General features: G+C 34.7%; 1 protein-coding gene and 1 long non-coding RNA gene across 3 annotated transcripts; one reads left to right on the forward strand and one right to left on the reverse strand.

Moving 5' to 3' along the window:
- Positions 1 to 1145: 1145 nt before the first annotated feature.
- LOC18595633 (leucine-rich repeat receptor protein kinase HPCA1-like) lies at positions 1146 to 9696 on the reverse strand. Of its 2 annotated transcripts, XM_018123687.2 has the most exons (19): positions 9209 to 9693; positions 8515 to 8635; positions 8347 to 8418; positions 7872 to 7946; positions 7705 to 7776; positions 7295 to 7456; positions 7124 to 7198; positions 6678 to 6749; positions 6497 to 6568; positions 6322 to 6390; positions 6045 to 6119; positions 5727 to 5798; positions 5456 to 5593; positions 4789 to 5276; positions 4542 to 4697; positions 4314 to 4450; positions 3041 to 3260; positions 2376 to 2611; positions 1146 to 1784 (listed from the first exon to the last, which is right to left on the reverse strand). In XM_018123687.2, the coding sequence occupies exons 1-19, from the start codon at positions 9288 to 9290 to the stop codon at positions 1311 to 1313; spliced, it is 2868 nt and encodes a 955-aa protein (XP_017979176.2). In that variant the 5' UTR covers positions 9291 to 9693; the 3' UTR covers positions 1146 to 1310. The 2 variants fall into 2 exon arrangements, with proteins under 2 accessions (XP_017979176.2, XP_088663517.1); XM_088807391.1 differs by having other exon boundaries at positions 7124 to 7456; positions 9209 to 9696.
- Positions 9697 to 18194: 8498 nt separating this feature from the next.
- LOC148762055 (uncharacterized) lies at positions 18195 to 20327 on the forward strand. The gene is made up of 3 exons (XR_016027001.1): positions 18195 to 18434; positions 19088 to 19167; positions 20035 to 20327. It is a non-coding gene; the product is annotated as an uncharacterized LOC148762055 (long non-coding RNA).
- Positions 20328 to 20540: the final 213 nt, after the last annotated feature.

The following is a 20540-nucleotide window of genomic DNA, read 5'->3' on the forward strand; positions in this document are numbered from 1 at the left end:
TGATAGAACAAACTTCTGTGCTTAAACAAACTAAATCATCTGAACCAAAAACTGAAGAAAAAACTTTTTTATCGAATTTGATAATACAGGCAACTGTTCGAGAGTTGCTGTGAAAGAACAAATATTGGAGTGGAAGGATACAAGTATTAATTATTTTATTTTTTTCATCATTTGATTGAAGACATTTTTTAGATTGTAAAGGATTAGAACAATGCCTTCAATTGGCTAGAAAGATTTATTTGATCTAAATAAAATGATTTAGTTTGTTTAAACACAAAATGTTTTTTCTATCAGATTAAGGAAAAAATTAATTAGTTTTTTTTTTTGTTTTAAATCTTTAAACCAATCATTTTTGGACATGTGGCTAGGCAAAAAGGTAAACATATAAATCTAATTAACAACATTTAACACGACATCATTTGCCACGTGATAGTGATACTATCAAAATCACATGTCAACCCGTCACATTTTAGATGACATGGTATAAAAAGTGTTAATTGACAATTGACTAAAAGAAATTAGTCAATAATTAGTGAGAGGAATTTGTTTGATCCAAAATAAAAATTTAAAGGCTTAGTTAAACATAATAAAAGGATAGAAGCTTATTTGGGTATTTAGTTATAAAAAAAAAATTTACATATATATTTGATTGGGAGAATAGAATAGTCATCCCTCTATTCTATTACTTTGTTAAAACTTTGTTTGCTTTATGAAAAAGCCGAAATAGCCATTACTGAGTCCCTCTTTAATAATGACTATTTTGGACCTTGCGAAAAAAAATAGAGGCTATTTTGAAAAGAAAGAATAAGTTAAAAATGTTAATAGATAAAAAAATTTTTAATCAATTTTAAAAATTACCTTACTATATAAAATGCATTTAATTTTTTGTTCATATTTTTTTTCTCTCTCTACCCACCTACCTCTCTCTTCTCGGTAAATATTTTCTTTTCTTCTCATTTTCCCAATATTAAATTATTAATATTTTAAATCTTTAAGGCAATTAAGGTCTTCACATGGAGTCGATGGTCTAAGGTCTTTAATAGTAGGAATTAGAGATTGACCCAACTTAAGTGTAATAATATGCTAAAGCATTTTGCGTCTTTGCAATCAATTCTTCTATTTACCTATTTTTAACATATAAAGAATTCATTCTAATGACAGTTTCATCATAATGTGCAACAAACAACAAAAAGATCCGACATAAGTTGACAGTCATCAAGGCTGAAAACACAAGCAGCTGTCTCACCAACTTCATTGCTCGTATAAAACAAATAATAATAAGAAGAAAAAGAAAAGTAGCCAAATGACTCTCACTGGGGCTCTATCTTGGAGGCTGGGAAGACCCCACTATAAGCAAAGGAGTCATCACCGTATGGATGGAGAGAACCTCCCTTAGTTGCTTCCTCATAAGTTGCTGAACTAGATGCTGATTCAGCATTGGGATTCATGCCAGCGAGCTGCATAATGTTTTCAATCTCTTTTACCACTTCACCCATTGTAGGCCTGTTAGCCCCTGATTCTTCTACACAACTCATTGCTAGGTCCACAAACTTTTCCAAGCCTTTGGGTGTTGCAGCGAAGCCCATGGATGCGTCAAGAATCTCCTGGAGATTATATAAACTTTTCGTTTTATCCATTGCCATTCTCACCTCTCTTACAATATATTTCCCTCGCTCTATTGGTCTTCTTGCAGTTACTATCTCCAACATCAGCACTCCAAAGCTATAAACATCACTCTTCTCAGTCAACTGCTGGGTCATATAATATTCAGGATCCAAATAACCCTACAACAGTAAGAAAAATCATTCTTAGGACAGCGCATACTATAAGCATTATATAGAATCATCAGCCTTATCCAATAGTCTGACATTCTTTTACCCACGTTCCCCTCCTCTTTTTCTTACGATATTTGTTAAACTCAAATCCAGTTAGTCATACTCATAATTATGGTAATTGTTGCCTTTTTCTTCAGAAATATCCCAAATAAGGCATGCATATTATAGACATTTGACATAGTGGTATGCAAGGTGACTCCAATTTGGACACAAGAGGATTAGACATTTTTTATTGTCAGCTAATTCTCCTCTCCCTAGAAAATTTTTAACCATTCCTCATTGGCCCCTTCAGAAAAGTCAGATTCATCTAGAAAATTATTGTGTTTCACGTATTAAAACTACTATGATTACAGCAGATGCTTAAACGTATAAATGAATTACAAATTCATCATCTATAAAGGGATGGGCAGGCGAGGGGGAAAGAATACCAGTAACTCTGGAAAGAAAATAAACTAAAGCATCAATTACAAAAAGGAGAGCAGGGTTCTACCATTTAAAAGGCTGAATTATTCTCTTGAGTAGGTGTATGGAGTAACTCACCATTGTACCTTTAACTTGAGTGGTAACATGACCCCTTTCACTGTCACCCATAGGTTTAGAGAGACCAAAATCAGCAACTTTAGCATTTAAGCGTTCGTCTAATAAGATGTTAGTGGACTTGATGTCCCTATGAATGATGGGAGGATTTGCAAGCTCGTGAAGATATGCCAGACCTCTAGCTGCACCAAGGGCTATTTTAAGTCGCCTGGTCCAGTCCATTCGGATTCCCGACTTCCCTGAATTGTTAGAATGTTATTTTCTAAAGAAGCAAAACATGAGTGAAGTAAAAGATAGCTTGTTAAACAATAACATGGGAAATTAACAAGTAAAATCATTCGTTAGGGATAATGATAAATGCTTTCCTGCAGTGAGCTCAAAATGTGATTCTTTGTTAGGAAGGTCTTATATAGGACATGAAAGTGACAGATGGCTGGAAAGTCGAAACTAAAGAAAGAATAAAGCAATAATGTTAAGTTCTCTTCCTCCTATAGACTAGCAGTGTAGTGTAGGCTTATCAAATATTTTATTTCATTTCTTGGTGCAGTTAAGGGCATTGTTTGATAAAAAGTAATATGGTCAGGTAGTGAAGAACTATAAAATGCCATTTAATCATTGATAGTGTAACTCATTTTGGATGAATAAAGTGAGCAAACAGAGGAAAATACCTGACAGGCTGTCACTTAGAGAGCCATTAGGAACATACTCATATATTAGCATTTGTTCACCTCGTTCAAAGCAAAATCCCAATAGACTGACAACATTTTTATGATGAACTCTTGATAGAAGCTCAATTTCTGTTTTGAATTCGAGCCCACCCTGCATAGATCCTTGTTGAGCTCGTTTTATGGCAATAAGTTCCCCTGTGGGTAGAGTTCCTCTGTAAACCTGCAATTAAAGATATTCATAATTATTTGGAAAAATAATTTTAAAAATCACCATGACCATGCTAAAGAGATCCCTGTAGCAGCAGACATAGTTAGAGACAGAACAAACTAAAACACAGATGAGTAGGAGCAAAGGTTGGAAAATAAATCCAATCGTAGTCTCACTTGGTCCATTCCAAAAGTTTGCAAATCATGGGATATGTTAATAATACGCACATTAATATAGTATCATTGTATTCCATGGTTGAGATAACTACACTGCATCAACATTCAGATGAACACAAGATAATAGCACGAAGGGTATGCATAAACTATCTATTATGTGCAGCTAGCCTACTAAATGCCGATTGGCTGCCATCTAATTGCAATAATGTTATCTAATGGTGAAAGAACAAGGGAAGAGTGCTTGCTGTCAACATAGATGTATACCATGATGCATAAGGTGTTTAGACATATGTCACACGTGGATCACAGTCAACAATTCCAATTTACATATTAAATATGTAAGCAAACACGTTTTACATGATCTTGAAGCACACAAATGTAGTTACTAATTTTTTTTTTTTTGTTATTATCTTTCTTTCAATACATCGAATAATTCACTTTATGGTTATTATCTCTTTTTTTCCCTTTATTTTTTGTATAATAACATTGTAATCTATTTAAAACTTCCCTTCTATAAAGTAAAAAGTTCAATGCAAACACAAAGTGTGCAAAGGGGGCTAGTGCTAAGGATCCCTCAAATGGAAGCACGAATAAAAAGACAATTTTATTTCAGATATCTACTAATCCATATTTTTGAAAATTATGCATTTAACCATGTGCCTGTTTTACCCAATTGTCTGTTAACTCGACCACCACTCGTCTGCAATACCTTACAAATTTCAAAGTGTCTCACTGCAGTCAGGCATTAGTCCAAACCAGCAACAAGACGTGGAGTTGAGCAAATGAGACCACCTCTATGGGGCCAAGGTGCCATTGGGATGCATGTTTTTGGCGAGCCTACCTACGCACACACATGCAATAGAATAAGAGAATGAGAGTCAAAATTAACCTTTCCATAACCCCCTGATCCAATATCATTGGCTTCTGAAAAATTGTTTGCGTATTTCTTAAGCTCTTCAAAAGAGAAGCATCTTGCTCCTTTTAACTGAGGTATGCTACCACTGCTCTTCTTAGGATCCCAGTGTGCTGTGTTTAACAGAAGAGAATCAGTCATAAAACCCCAGATATTCCATACAATCAACTTGAAAAGGCTGAGTAAATGAAATACTTATCATACCAAAAGGATTGCTCTCTTTGGTTGCTCTTTCTGCTCTCTTCTTCTGACGATAAGCATAAATCCCAGCAAGCACTAATAGTAAAAACAGCACTGAAGCACCAGCTGCTGCTCCTATTTTGATGGCAATGCTAGATTTTTTTGAGTTGGCAGGGTCATCTGGATGAAAACACACATGCATAGAAAATGATGAATCTAAATAGACAGAGAAATTTACAAATTCATTTTACATCTATTCTATAACAATTACCAGAAAAGTGCTCATATTCATCACCACGAAAAAAATAAGGTCCAAACAACTGATCAGGAGGCTTGAAAGTCTGGTTGCTAAATACAAATGCAATCATAGAAATTCCAGTTCTATTGAAACTCTCTTGGCCGTATGGAAATGCACGAAGGTTCAATAGAAAATATTCATTTGGATCCATTCTTGGATCACTTAGCGAAACAGAATCCACAGGAAGTTGATGGGACTGGAAGAAATGCATCAAAGATTGCTCTAGTATTTGATATGGAGTAGAGTTTCCAAAGGCTGAGAATAAAAGGCCTCTGAAGTTTAGTGTTCCTGTATATGGATATGCACATCTGCATAAGGGGCTGGAAATTTGACTGGAACTGCATGGAACAGGCAGACAGTTCTGTGAAGGGGTTGAATACAAAGGCGAGGAATTTGATGGGGGAAGATTGCAGTAACTTCTTGTTGTTCCTGTCTCGTCACATACTGGATTACCCACAAGTCTGCAGAAATTGGTAGAAAGACTTCAGTGATGTTAAAAAACATCAATAATCTTTAACATTAACTAGATGTATCTGCAGGCAATTTAACTTACAAGGAGTATGAGAATACGAGCCTAGTTATTCATCAAAATAGAAGAGAAAAAAAATGCCCAGAAAAATGTCAAAGAATTCTGGCTTACATTATGTCAAAGTTGTATGGTCTGTCACTGTTATTGAAATCAGTAATGAGATTGTTCTGCAAATCTATGATTTGCAGTTGGTTGCTAGAGATTTGCCCGATATCCAAGGTACCATTAAGTTGGTTGCCTTTTAGTACCCTGTCAACAATATAACAGCAAAAGGGGGCAAAAATCCAACTATCATTTCCAGATTGTGACAACTATGTGACAGGTTTTATTTGGATCCACATTTTCCAGTACAATTGGTGGTACTAAGGTCAAGCTTACTCACACAGTCTGCAAATTTGGAAGCTCAAAGAATATGGCAGGAATTTGACCTCGAAGTTGTGTATTTTCCATCATTCTGCCATACAAATAAATTGATTATTCTCCCTACTACATAAAAATACCTGTGAGAAAGAAGATATACAGACAGAAGTACTTAAGATATAAAAGAATGATGGTCCTAGACTAAGTTGAATGGTAGAAAAAGGACTTCGGCTCTACACTTATAACAGTTATGATATTTCAATGTTCAGTTGAATTTCATGTTCCAGTGTTGGTACAGAAGGAACAAGAGAGAGAGAGCGAGAGAGAAAGAGGAAAATACAATGTTGTCAAGGCTGGCAAGGCTGGAAACCACGAAGGAACGTCTGCTGAGTCAAAACTATTATTACTCAAGTATCTGCACAATCGTGTAAGAGATCAAAGATTAGTAATGACAATAAAATTGTTTATGATTACTAAATAATATAGCTATGATGAGGGGATACACACAAAAATACACATGGAACAAGAATAAGAAAACAGGGACAACCAAATGTAGTTTGAGAAGACTAAAGAATCACTATATTATGGGTAGAGTTACTAAAGCATTTCTTACTTACAAAGTGTTCAAACTGTTCATTTGAGTAAGGTTAGGCAGAGGGCCAGTCAGTTTATTGTTGGACAAAAACCTGAAAATCAAGACCAAATGCTCTTAATTAAGAGAAGATAAAAGTTCCCTTCCCTCCTAGGAAAACAAGTGCAGAAAACTATTAGCCTTTTCTGTCCATAGCTTACAGATCATGAACACTTGTAAGATTGTTGATATTCAACGGAAGACGCCCATTTAGTGAATTGTTGTCAAAGCGTCTGTAGCCAAAACAATAATTCATCTGTCATCATCAAAAAACCAGTAGAAATTCACTTACAGCAAAAACCTTAACAAGAATTCACTTCAGTTCTTGATCTAGATACTCACACCACCTCCAGAGTTCGCACATGTCCAAGGGTGGAAGGAAGAATTCCTGTAAGTTTGTTGCTTTCAAATAGCCTAGCAGAGAGAGAGGTAAATGGAATGTTTCAAATCTACACAAATTCATGCTGTCATTTCTTGAATTTCATCACATTGAAGCAAAGATTAGGAGAAGGAGCTTGCATGCAAATTTGCAATTCTTTACAACCAACAACAAAACAAGAGAAAGAATTCAGAGTCTCTCCCTTTCAGAAGGGTGGCTTAAGATACAAAGAAGAAGCACACAGGCTGTCCAAGGTTAAGAGAAAAATCATAGTTTAGAGAAGAAATTTGTTATACGCATGCGCCTTTCCTGTAGTTTAGAATACAGTTTGTCTTTTGCGAAGCACATTCCAGGTAAGTCAAGAAATATATAGCAAAAACTACTCGATAAAAAACTGAATGGAACTTACACATGTATAAGAGTCATAGATGAGCTGAAAAGTTGAGCTGGAATTTGGCCAGAGAGTTTATTCTTCCCGAAATGGCTGTGGATGATGGAGAACATCATTACTATAAGGAGAATAGAACCATCGCAAGAAAAGCATCTAAATAAAAGTAAACTACAAAGAAATTTGGCATACAAGTGTTTGGTATGAATCAACATGTCAAGCCCTGGTGTAGATCCACTTGAAACTGGAATTGGTCCTTCTAGCTGGTTGTCAGCCAGATCTAACCAATAAAGATTTGATAGATTACCAATGGATGGTGGAATACGTCCAGTGAAGCCATTAGAATTTAGGGATCTGCAGGCAATATAGGCCAGCGTGAAAGAAGTACTCCGATTAAAAGAGGTAAAAGTATAAAAAGTAGAAATAGTGAAGCCAAAATATTCCACAACCAACAATCATGGAGTCTAAAGCCAAAGTTTTATTGGATACCAATGTAATGCCCTTCACTTAGTAGTCATACATGGCTAATCACCAGAATCCAAATGGAATTGCATGTTTGTTAGTCACTGCAGGGTAATAAGCATTAAAGGTTAAATTCTTACAGGAACCTCAGCTGCGATAGAGATCCTATTGCATCGGGAATTGGACCATTGAAACCACAACCAACCAAGATTCTGCGATATTATATAAAGAAAAGAGGTCTTTTAAGGGAATTGCAAGAACAAATTTGCTTCCAGATGATGCTTTGGCAGGAAATAGATCTACTTACAAGTTTGTTAGCTTCTTTAAATTCCCAATCGATGTTGGAAGAGATCCTGTGAGACCATTGTTGTAGGATAGATCCCTGAAAGGAGAAGCCACAACAGAGATGTTATAATAACTGTGGCAACTATTGCCTCTAACTAAAATTGATATATTATTTATTGAAAGAAATTAAAGAAACGAATTCTTTTGTATCTGTAGCTCTACCAGAATTAGCATATTCCTTGTATTCAAAGAGCAAACCTTTAGATACCTGAACATTGAAGTCTCCCCAGAACAATGATAACAAATAAAAATAATTTAAAAAGAAGAAGAAAAAGAAACACAAGTGCTGCAATGCTCAAAAGCTAAGCTAAAATTTACATGTTGAAAAGAATAAGAAAAAGAAAAAGAAAAAATTGTTTAGAATGATGGTTCAGACAAACTAGCTGCAAAATGACCTCCATGAAGAACAAAGGGAGACAGTGGGCAAAAGGACCTACACTTGCTGTAATTCAGATAAGGTCGAAATGTCTCCTGACAGCCGTCCTACTAACTTCATGCTTGGCAATGTTCTGAAATAGATAATTGTTAGATAAAATCCCAAAGCTGGAAGAACCAAACTAAGCAATCTTTCATGCAAATTAAAAGGTAGAGCACCAACAACTTACACTGAGGTCACACGTGAATCATTGCAACCAATTCCAACCCAGCTATCACCACAAGGGTCCCCGCCCACCCAACTGGGAGGTGCTTTTTCCCACTCATCCATGAGAGATTTTAGAGCAGCAGCTGCAGAAGAATTGGACAAAAGTTTCACTTGATCAGACATCAAAGCTGAATTCTGAGGTAGCATTTCCATATCATTTAAAATAAATTGTCCTGAAAGGAATACAAATAGATTTAGCCCTTTAATTTGATTGAGGCTCAGGCACCTCCTGGTAGTGGATTTCTTTGAAGCGTTGACCCCAGACCAAATAGCTAATAGCTACAAGCATTTTAGAGTCAAGATGAAGAGAACATCCTGATAAAATTAGCAGTGAATTCCTCTTTCCCAAAAGACTTGACTAGCGTTCAGTATTCAGTTCTTAGTAGGCAAGTTCATTTTTGCAAACACAGGAAGAATAATATCGGTATCTAGAAAAATAAAGGTAGATCAGATATTCTCACCAGCTCAACTTAACTACTAATATACATGTTGCATGTGAGGATGTGCAATCTTCAAGCACATATCATCTTTGCAATAAGTTAAGAAACTTAGATAGAACTTTTATAAGCAACCATATCTTCTCCAAAGTAAAGCTAAAGAATAACAAAATTATAATAAAACAAAACAAGAAAAGTAATGATTAGAGGCAAACTTACAATCACCAGCATCAGTGGTAGCTGCTATGATATAGATTTGAAGAAAAACAACTAACAAAAGTGACCAAATGACTGAACCCATGAGCGAGATAAACCACAGGTTTCAGATTCTGGAGTTGAAGACCTCACAAGTATTTCTGTTGTGTTTCTAATTTTGCATAAAACAGAGTACCCATTTGACATCAACCAGTAACCAACACGAAAGAAAGCATCAAACTTAGAGTTGCAGCTGCAAATTCCTTATGTTAAAATGAGAAACCAATCTATTCCTGATATATCAGAAAAGTATGAAACCGTGGACTTTGAATGGATCTACAAACTTGCAATTTGCCCAAACAACATAGAATAAAAATGACCAACCAAACGTTTTGGCCTTTTGTCCCTTTATTTCACTCAAAAGAGGTAGACGACGTTAAAGTCAACGATCTTAATTTTGGATGAGATCAATGCAATGTTTACAAGCAAAGATGAGTTGTCGTGATAAATAGCTGGAGCGCCCCCGAGTAGGTTCTGTGGTATATAAACCAAGGGCAAATGCATTACATAAATATCAGGGCAAACTGTGACAGATTTTGAAAGTTGGATTTTGCATTAATTTCAATTCTGGAGGTAAGTAGGGTCTGTTTGTGCAGTCATATACGTCTCGAGGAAGTCCTTTTCAAAGAAACATTCAAACCAAGAAAACAGCATTGACATAGTAGCCATGACATAACTTTTAGAGACTCCACTACAAGGGAATCCAATAAGAGGCACACCTACCGCTAATATTTTAAAGCTGAGCTTTTGAACCGTTCAGCTGTTCCCACTTCCATTGGATTCATCGTTTGTTTTTTTCCCGCAAAGCAGAATTGTCAAACAAATTAGTAACCATTTTAACATAATACACATGAGAATAAATGGGATGACGTAAGAAATTCGTAGGCAAGACGGTGGGCTGAGCTGACAGCTTGATGGAAATGGAAGAGGTTTAAGTCTTCAAAGGCGTGTGGAGGGAAAACAAAGGCTTCCTTTTAATTGTTGGACCTGAAAAGCAACACTGACCCAACTAATGCAAGTTAGAGCTGGTAAAACTTAAAGGGTGTTGCAGCCTCTTCGTTTATCCAGATCGACAAAGCCGCTCCCCACACTCATCATTCATGAGAGGGCCTGAACAATTCTACTCGGGCAGTCTGGACCTATTCACTATCATATTCAACCCACGGTTGGTTATAAATGGAACAGACAAAACAATTAGAAAAGAAAAGAAGAAAATGAAAGATTTTGGAAGACGTGATATCTTCTTTGAAATTTTTGAGAGCTTAAAAATGAAATTTGGCTCCTTTGCTTCCAATTCAGGGGGTATATTTTGGGAATGCAAGCGAAACGGACGTGTGTTAGGCTGCTTTTGTTGATCTAAAAGGATAATTCAAGGGAAAAATTTGGCACCCATCCCCTGCAATCCCCCAGTTTAAACACAACCTTCTGCATGGATGAGATCAAAATTCCAGTTGAAACGGTTTGATCGGACAATTAAAAAGACATCAGCCAATCATAATTCCATTTTGTTCTTGTTGTCATGTTCTAATATTCCCACATCAGCAACTCTCCAAATGCCTCCGATTGTCACGACCGTCAAACCGCAGAACTTTCAAGGTTTAAGGCTTACAGGTCCCTCACGAGCCACCGCGAATCCCTCCCAGTTACCAATCCATTTGTTTTTTTCTCTTTTTAACTTTCCCTCCGCTCTTATAGTAGCTTCTATTCTTTTTTTTTTCTTATCCAACTTTTGTTTTTCCTTTTGTTTATTGAGAAAAATTGCAATTAAGTGTACGATATTTTATACAATAACTATTTGACTTTTGACGTAATAAGTGCAAGTTATCTATAAAAGGCAGCTCGTACAGATTATTATGGCTGTGACATATAAGATTTGCTTTCATTGTCGTGTGGCTACATGTGGGGTTTGATTTGATTGCTAAGTGGCTCACCTTTTTGCTAGGTTGGGATGGGTGTATTTTTGTTTGGGTTTTGGATGCGGCCTGAGTCAAATATGGAATGCTAAGGAAAGTTAGTTGGATGGACTTTTGTTTGGGTTTTGTGTATTTGGATAAGAAGTGGGCCATTTTGTGAGGCAAGGCAGGGGGAAATGGTTTCTTTCGATAATCGTGTGTTTCTTCTTGTTACTTTTTGTTTTGCCTTGTTGTTGGGGATGGCTTTTTCGATTCTTCATGTGCTTCGTCCTCTCACTTTGTTTCTTGCTTTGATCATTTATTTATATATCAGATTTTTATAGGTTGGCTTCTAGTTGCTTTAGCTGTTGACTCTTCTCCACAGATTTTTTATTGGATCATGTTTGAGAATTTGACAAGGGTTTATTTGTCTATCCGTTGGGAAAATTTTGTCTTATTTCTTGTCAGCTTGGCTTGCTCAGATCTGTGCTCAATGATTTCATTGGATTTTTTTAGGTCTTTTCCTCTAATCACGCGTGGCTCTATGGGTTGTTTGGCTGGTATTGGGATTTGAAACCAGTTGATTGACGTTGTACCAGTGGTCAGCGTTCGTTGCGGATTGGTTTTGTGTTTTAACTGGTTGGTGTAGACACTAATTTTTTACAAATAATAAAAGAATTGAAAAAAAAAAAAAAGATAAGTTGGGTATGGTGACAAAAGCCACGCCCAGCAAACAAACAAGGTGCGAACGCACCGTACCAGGCGTGAAAGTTGAGCTTGGCAGGCCACATTCGCCACCCTAGTTCCAACCCAACTCAAGTGTAGACAGCTATAAAAGCTGCCTTCCTATTTCACAAAAGGGGACCGATTTTCTTCTTGAAAAATCCTTGCAACGAAAGCACTAGAATCAATAGCAAAACCCTACATTTTTTACCCTATCAACCGCATACAACCAAATTCCACAACCCATAAATACCAAAATTAGAAATCGAAACTAGAAAGGAGAATAGAAAAATCAACAAAGAAACTATAGAGAAAACAAAGCTGAAATGAGGAAGAGGAGAGGTTCTTTTTTTGTCTTTGGGAATTTAAGGAGTTTTAGGATTCAAAGGTTTCTGATCTCTCTTTCTTTCGATTGAAGGAGAGACAAGAGAGATGGTTTTCAGAAGAAAAGAAAGTTGAGATTTTGTGATGTGGTGTCGTTGGTGGCAGGGGAGACGGTGGTGAGAAAGAGGGTAGGCTTTGAGTCTCTAGGCTTAGAGAGAAAAAGGAGGGTCAGCGGCAAGAGAGAGAAAGGAAAGGAGAAAAATGAATAAAGGGGTTGAACAAAAAGTTTTTATCCTGATTGGTGGTTGCTAAACGGCGTCGTTTTAAGGAGGTGAAGGGAGAGCGGGTTTTAGTCCAAACAGTGTAGTTTTGAAGGGCCTTTGAAGCACCAACGGTGTGTTTTGAGAGTGGTTTGGCAGGCTGGTGCAGCAGGCTTGGACACTTCTTCACAGACCCGTCACCTTGGGCTATTTCTAGCCTCAGCAAGGTAAGCCCTTTTCCTTTGTGGATTTAGTCTGGTTTGGTTGTATTGTGTTTGGCCCAACATTTTGTTGGAAGATAAATTAATTTAGGTATGTGAGGAATTAAAAGTAGAGGAAAAAATATATATACAAAGAAAAATTATATAATGTTAGGGTAAGGTGGGCTTGACAATTTTAGATGCAATACATTAACACGACATGGGATTAAATAGGTTTGAGTTTAGCCTTAACGTGTTTTTTGTCTAATCATGCCAAATACGAGTAATACGTTTAAAACATGTTTAATTAATCATGTTAATCATGATATCATGTTTAATCGTGTTATCGTGTTTAAACGTATATAAACGACATGCTTATCAACTTGTTAAAAATTAATAATCAAAAACTATTTCAACTTTACTTAAATAATTTTAAATAATTATTTTAATAATATTTTTAAAATTTTTAAAGATAATAATGTAATTATGTCATGCCCAAATCCTAATTTTAAATTTTGTTTTGTTATATTGGATGTTCTTGTTATTTTGTTTTGTTATAATTGTTTTTATAATTATTGATTTTTAATTTAAATAATAAAATTATATGTAATTATAAATATTTTTATTTAATCGTGTTAAACGAATTAATCGTGTTATTAATCGTGTCGTGTCATATATTGACACGTTTAACAAACATGTCTAAACGTGTCGCGTCATGTTACACAGCTATTAAACATATACGTGTGCGTGTTTCAAATTTAAGGCATGAATAGTATACATGTATACACAGCACGCTTATCAACTTGTTAAAAATTAATAGTCAAAGACTATTTCAGCCTTACTTAAATAATTTTAAATAATTATTTTAATAATATTTTTAAAATTTTTACAGTAATAATGTAATTATGTCATGCCCAAATTCTAATTTTAAATTTTGTTTTGTTATATTTGATGTTCTTTTTATTTTGTTTTGTTGATCCTAATTAAATGTGCTAGAGGAGGGTGAATAGCACAATTTGACTCTTTCAAAGATTGTCTCTAAGTGTAGACAAATGCAAGATAAATAAAAGAAAGGAATTAAAACAAAAACAGAGTAAATGAGACAGTAGAATTTAGAATGGTTCGGTCCAATACCTACATTCACTACCTTGATTATCCAACCAAAGATTTTTCAAACAATTCTACCAAGAACCGGTGAAATTCACAAGTTTTCATTAACTTTTACGATAGCTTTTACCAAGCTTAACCAAAACCTTTCACAATGGTTTTTACCGGGATCAACTAAAACTCAAAGTGGTTTTTCAAAGGCTCAACCACAACCTTTCATAATGGTTTTTCACGGGCTCAACCAAAACCTAAAGTAGTTTTTCAAAGGCTCAACCACAACCTACAACAATGGTTTTTAATGGGATCGATCAAAACCCAACAACTAACTTTTCAAAGCTAAGTTAGAACCTTAGCACATTCAAGCACATCTAGCTTGAAACAACCACTTAGAGTGACTCCCTCACTCTAAGAATACAAGGATAGAAGTAAAAAGAAAGTACTTATGATCACAAGTTGATCTAAATGGTGCAAGGTTGACTGCAGAATACAAATACAAAGGATGGGCGTTTAAGTGCAGTAAGGTGCAAAGAAGATTTTCTGATTTTTCAACTCTTAATGACTCAAATCTCTTCCAAAACTTTCAAAAACTGATTTCTAACCGTTGGAAGACCCTTTTATACTTGGGGAAATAGCTCTGATGGCAGTTTAGCAATTTATAGCCGTTGAAAACAGTTGAGAGTTGGTTCTAGCCGTTAATCTGTCTTCTAGTGCTCTGGTTTAAATTGCAGATAGAGAGCTCTTAGTCGACTAACTTTCTTCTTAGTCGACTAAGTTGGTTCTGTCTTCTGGTTGCAGATTTTAGTAGAGAGCATTTAGTCGATTAACTCATTTCTTAGTGGACTAAGTTGGTTCTGTCTTGAAGTTCAGATTTTGGCAGTAGCTTTTTAGTCGACTAACTCTCATCTTGGTCGACTAAGTTGGTTCTATTTCTCAATATTCTTCAACCCGTCATTTCTCTAATTTAAATTTTAGTCAACCAACATTCTTCATTATTTAACTAAAGACCTTTCTTTTTATTGATCAATCGTTTTTCATCATTGTCATGACTTTTGATATACATATTTGAAAGGTTGATTTATTATTTCCATATGACTTTTTGTCTTGCACACTTAGGTAGAAATGTTAGACACAAATGAAATGGGAATATTTTATTATCATCAAAAGCTAATGGAGCCAACATGTTTTGTTATAATTGTTTTTATAATTATTGATTTTAAATTTAAATAATAAAATTATATTTAATTATAAATATTTTTATTTAATCATGTTAAACATGTTAATCGTGTTATTAATCGTATTGTGTCATATATTGACACGTTTAACAAACATGTCTAAACGTGTCGTGTCAGATTACACGATTTTTAAATATATACGTGTACGCGTTACAGATTTAAGGCATGAATAGTATTTGTGTTGTGTTCATATTTGTCAAGCCCGGCTCTATAATATACTTGCCATGTCATTCATGTACCTGATAACATGTCTGCATACTTGGATGTCTCGGAGAATCGTTAAAAGTCGATATCGTACCTAATGGTACAATAAAGTCGATTAAACCTCGAACTAGTTTGAATAGAGATTTTAGGATATATTTGAGAGTTATTGAAGCTTAGAATGTCTTAATATGGTGATTCGAAATTCGAGGATTAATTTGGAGTCAAATTAGGAATTTTTATAATGTAGGGGCAAAATGGTCATTTTGTCACCGAGGGCAAAATAGGAATGTTGGACGAAATTTTTGACCAAGTTTGACTAATTGGAGCATGATTTGAATTTGAGAAATGAAAAATTTTAATTCCAACATTTTTCGAACATAAGGGCAAAACAGTCATTTTACGTGTCTACGAGGACGTAATTGGAATTTTTAAAATTTTACACCACCATAACAGTTGTCAAGTCCATGAATTTCACCTATTATTTTATACTTTGGATAATTAAGAGATTACACGTGGTGGTGAGAAAATGCTTAATTGTTAAGTTTTAACCATGGACCAATCACATGGTGACACATGTCAAGCTTTAATATTTTTATAATTTCCTTTATAAACTCAACATAAACTCTCCCATTTCACTCTTCATGGCCGGCCAAAGCAAAGAACAAAGAGAAAAGAATAGAAACAAACCCTAGAGAGGAAAATTCAAGAGAAATTTGTTGAATTTCAAAGAACAAAGCAATCAAAGGTAAGATTTTTCAATTTTAGCTTAAAATCTACCTTTCCAATGCTTTCTTTTTCATTTTCTATGGTTGAAACACAAGTTTCCATGAGGGAATACTTGTTGGCCAAACATAGGGAGAGAGGTTTTGATGATGGATTTTGCTAAATTTCATGATATCTTAGTGTTTTTAGTTGTTTGATAATGTTTGGCATGAAAAACAAGCAAGAAAATCAAATGCCCTTCAACAATCCTCTTTGGCCGAATTTTATAGATGACATGTTGATGATGGATTTTGTTGTATTTCATGTTATGTAGCTTGTAATTGATGATTTATGGTATCGAATATCGAAAACGGCTATCGAAAAGTATAGTTTATTTAGTAAACAACTTGAGCAATAATGAGAAAATCATAGTAAATGGACTTGGATTTGATTCCTAATGATGTAGATGGATTTATTGGACTGTGTTAACACTGATTAGCATGTTAGTTCGGAATCGAAATGAATTTCGGTTATGATGAATTAAGTCACAATCAAGCTCATTGAGGTACTTTGGTGTATTTGAAATATTAAAAGTGTAATGAATATATTTGAAGTTGAATCGGATGTTTTGGTTAATTCAACAGTGTATAGTTTGAATTAGGTCGAATACAAATTCAGTTCGATCATAATTGAACCCACGTAGAACACCGTCTTTAAGTGATTATTCGAACAATTCTCATTCAATTTCATGCATTCATATAGAGCCTGAAATAGTTTTATAACAGTTTGGCACAAATATATTGAATTACGTGTCGTGTATTATGTATAGGAGGTGAGCCCTCTGATAAGGGTAAAGATATCGTACCCGAGAACCAAGAATAGGAGTGCTCCAAACTCTTGTTATAGTGAATAATCAGACTTTCATCTTAACTATCTAAAGTAATTTATACTTGTTTTTATGATTTTAAAGAATAATGAACTTAAATTTTAAACTATTATGTTTTATAATTGAAGTGTTGGCTAAATGAAATGAGATTTATAACTTGTTTTGAAATTAAATACTGGTTTTGAAAATTGAGTAAGTGGAGACTATATACTCGTGTTTGATATATGGTTTGAATTGATGGCTTATGACAATGTGATGGCATGAATGGCTGGTTTTGTGTTTGTGTGGAATATATGAACTCTTTTGTTTTACCTTGACAGGCTAGGGAATATCACATTAGCCATGTCATGCTGTCGAAATGTTTATTGATTTGGTGGAGTAATTGATTAACTTATTGCAGTGGGCTAGTTTTCGTAAACCAGCCTATTATAAGGGTACGGTAAACCCCGTTATATTTTACCTTAGTACGAAAGGCGCGGAGGGTATCTCCTAAGGTAAGTTTAGAGTTCACTTCACGTCGAACCACCACGTGAGGATGAAACTCAGCCAACGCCAAGGAATGACTATATTTTAAAAGTAAAAACATGTTTATGGGTATATGTCATTTTAACATCCTTGGCAGACTCGATGCCCGGGCCTAGGTGTCCCTGAGTATGAGTTTTGGCACAAGCCAAGTTTTTAAGAGAATCATAAGCTTTGTTGATTATTTTGATGAAATGTAATTGATTTATATGAATTGAAATGAGTTTTGGAATGTTATGAATTATATTATGATGGGATGATTTAACTGTCTCCATTTACTCGGCTTTAGATGTTGTAGATGAACTTTACTTACTCACTGAGTTTATAAAAACTCACTCCATTCTTTTTACCCATTTCAGGCTCAGAACAGTCTGTAGACAGCCGATTTTGTCAAACCTTGCTTTGTAAAATAATTATAATATCATTCACATGCTCGATAGAATGTTTGTATATTTAGGAAGTTCGAGAAATCGTTAAAAGACGATATTGCCCCTAATGGTATCATTAAGTCGATTAAGCCTCGAACTAGTTCAAATAGGAATTTTAAGGTGAAATTAAGAGTTTCACAGTTCAGGGATGACTCAAAATGGTAATTAGGAGTTCGAGGATCAATTCGGAGTCAAATTGAAATTTTCACTATATAGGGGTAAAATTGTAATTTTTCTATCTGCGGACAAAATTTGAGATTTTGAGAGAATTTAGATCACATTTGACAAATTGGGGAATGATATGAGTATAAGGGATAAAAAATATGTCTATGGGCAATTTTTCAGTTTTTGGGGCAAAAATGTAATTTTTGATTTTTACGGGGGCAAAAGTGTAAATATCAAAAATTACTTCACCAAGACTTTGGATAAGTTTGAGAATTTTATCTAAGTTATGAATTTTTTAAGGAATAATGTGTGGTGGAGATTTAAAGCTTAAAAGATAAGAATTTAAAAAATGGACCAATAATGTAGTGACATGTGGCAAGTTTAGATTATTATATTATTTAACTATAAAAATCAGCCCACACCACCATTTTCTCTTCATTATGGCCGGCCATAGCAAGAAAACAAAGGGGAAAAGAAAAACATAAACCTAGGGGGAGAAATTCAAAGAAAAATTGGTGAAAATTCAAGGAAACAAGTGACCAAAGGTAAAATTTCTTGATTTTGACTTGTGCTTTACCTTTCCCATGCATTTCCCATCATTTTCCATGGTTGAATCATGTGATTTGAGGATGAATTCAATTCTGGAAAAATGGGTTAGGAGAGAGAAACTTGTTACATTAATTTGATTTTAAGTTATGTTAGTGTTTTAAGTTAGTTTAGCATATTTAGGAACAAAACAACAAGAAAAGAATTTATTTTCCTCCATTACCATTATTGGCTGAATTTTCTAGGGGAATATTGGCTGATGATCTTGATGTTTATTTGAGGAATTATGATGAATAATGATGAATTATGAGTCTAAAAAAATAATGGAAATTTTTGGAGCAAAAGTATGAATTTTTACCCATGAGGGGTATTTTCATAATTTGCTATCAGGACTGATAATTTGCACCACACCGAGGGACATTAAGTCAATTTGGGTGCAATTGAGGTACAAAAATTGAAAAAAAAATTAATTTGAGATTAAATTGGACGTGTTAGTAATTTAATCGGGTAATAGGCCGAATTAAGTCAACACCGCATTTAAGCGGTAGTCGGATAAGTTGCATGTCATATCATGCATATATACCGAGCCTGAATTGATTTTATAATGGTCAAGCATTGATGTGGTGAATTATGTATTGTACATTGTGGATAGGTGGTGAGCAAATTACACTGGTAAAAGTACCAAAATTGTGCTTGAAGACTGGGATTAGGAGTACATCGACTCCTAGAACTGTGAGTGGACAATTTATCGTCTTAAATATCTAGAGTAATTATATTTGTTTGATGCTTTTATTGAATGGTGAATTTAAATTATAAAATATTATGTTTTCCAATTAAAATGTTTTTTTAATAAAAATGAGATTTATATTGGTTTTGAAATCAAATATTGTTTTGGGAAAATTGAGTATATGGAGACTGTGTTGAAATTTATGATTTTATATGTTATTGAAATTGGGGCTTATGACACTATGGTAGCATGATGGCTAAATTTTTGGGGTTGGCATGAAATATATGAACAATTTTGGATTGGTCTCGGTAGACTGGATTAAATTTTATTCGCCATATTAAGCTACTGGAAATTTTATGGGTCTGGTGGTATATTAAACGGTCACTGCAGTGGTGGGGGTTTCCGTGGACTGCCTATGAGAGGGGCACGGTAACTCAATTATATACTTACCTCCGGGGGGAGATGTTGGGTGAAGTATCTCCTGAGGTATGATTTGAGTGCACCTCACGTTCGGGCCACCACTTGAGAGTGAGACTCAGCCAACGCCAAGGAGCGGCTGTGTGTCAGATGTGAAAACATGTTTATGGGTATGGGTCATTGAACAGCCTTGGCGGTCTCAGTGGGATACCTTGACGAAGGTACCCGCGAGAATGATATTGGCAGGGGCCAAGTTTAAAAAAATTCATAAGTCGGGGAAATTTTGATGAAAAGAAATTATTTGGTATAGATTGAAACGAATTTTGTGTTATGAACATTATTGAGATATAACGTTTTTATATTGTCTCCATCTACTCGGCTTTAGATGCTTTTGATGGTAATTGTTTACTCACTGGGATTATTTAATCTCACCCCTCTTCCTATCCATTTTTCAGGCTCAGGACAGTTTGTTGATAGTTGATTAAGACGAGAATTAATCTCGGAGTTGCATCATAGGAAGTAAGGGTTCGTAGCTCTACACCTTCTTGGTTAGTTGGGGGCCCACGTGTCACTGTAAACGAAATTTCATACTTTAATTATCTTTATTACTATATGAATAAATTTATTTTACTCTTACGCTACAAAACTTATTTTAGGAAGACTTTGAAAATATTGTGTTTTAAGAAAATAGAATATTTTATTTAATATTTTTATTATATTCAAATAGCTATAATTTTACTTTAAACGAATGTTTTATACTTCAAAATTTAATTTAAATCATGAAATATGTGTTTCCACTTACATATTACATTTTTTCGGATTTCAAAATTTCAAAAAAAAAAATGACGAAAATGCCCCAGTGAGCTAGAAAATAATATTTTTATTGTTTTGAGTTGGAAACAACTTATGATTTCTTGAAATGCGAGATTTAATAACTGTCGCTCACCGGGGAGATGCGGAA

The sequence above is a fragment of the Theobroma cacao genome, chromosome 6, assembly GCF_053813885.1.
Source record: "Theobroma cacao isolate CCN51 chromosome 6, ASM5381388v1, whole genome shotgun sequence".
NCBI classification, from domain to species: Eukaryota; Viridiplantae; Streptophyta; class Magnoliopsida; order Malvales; family Malvaceae; genus Theobroma; species Theobroma cacao.

Bases quoted from the DNA above. Each gene is read 5' to 3' on its own strand.
- LOC18595633 (XM_088807391.1), bottom strand. From the start codon at position 9,290: ATGGGTTCAGTCATTTGGTCACTTTTGTTAGTTGTTTTTCTTCAAATC. The intron at 7,457-7,704 runs GTAAGAATTTAA...TATTGCCTGCAG, and splicing joins CTATCGCAGCTGAGGTTCCT to ATCCCTAAATTCTAATGGCT. The intron at 2,612-3,040 runs GTATTTTCCTCT...CTAACAATTCAG, and splicing joins TCTAAGTGACAGCCTGTCAG to GGAAGTCGGGAATCCGAATG.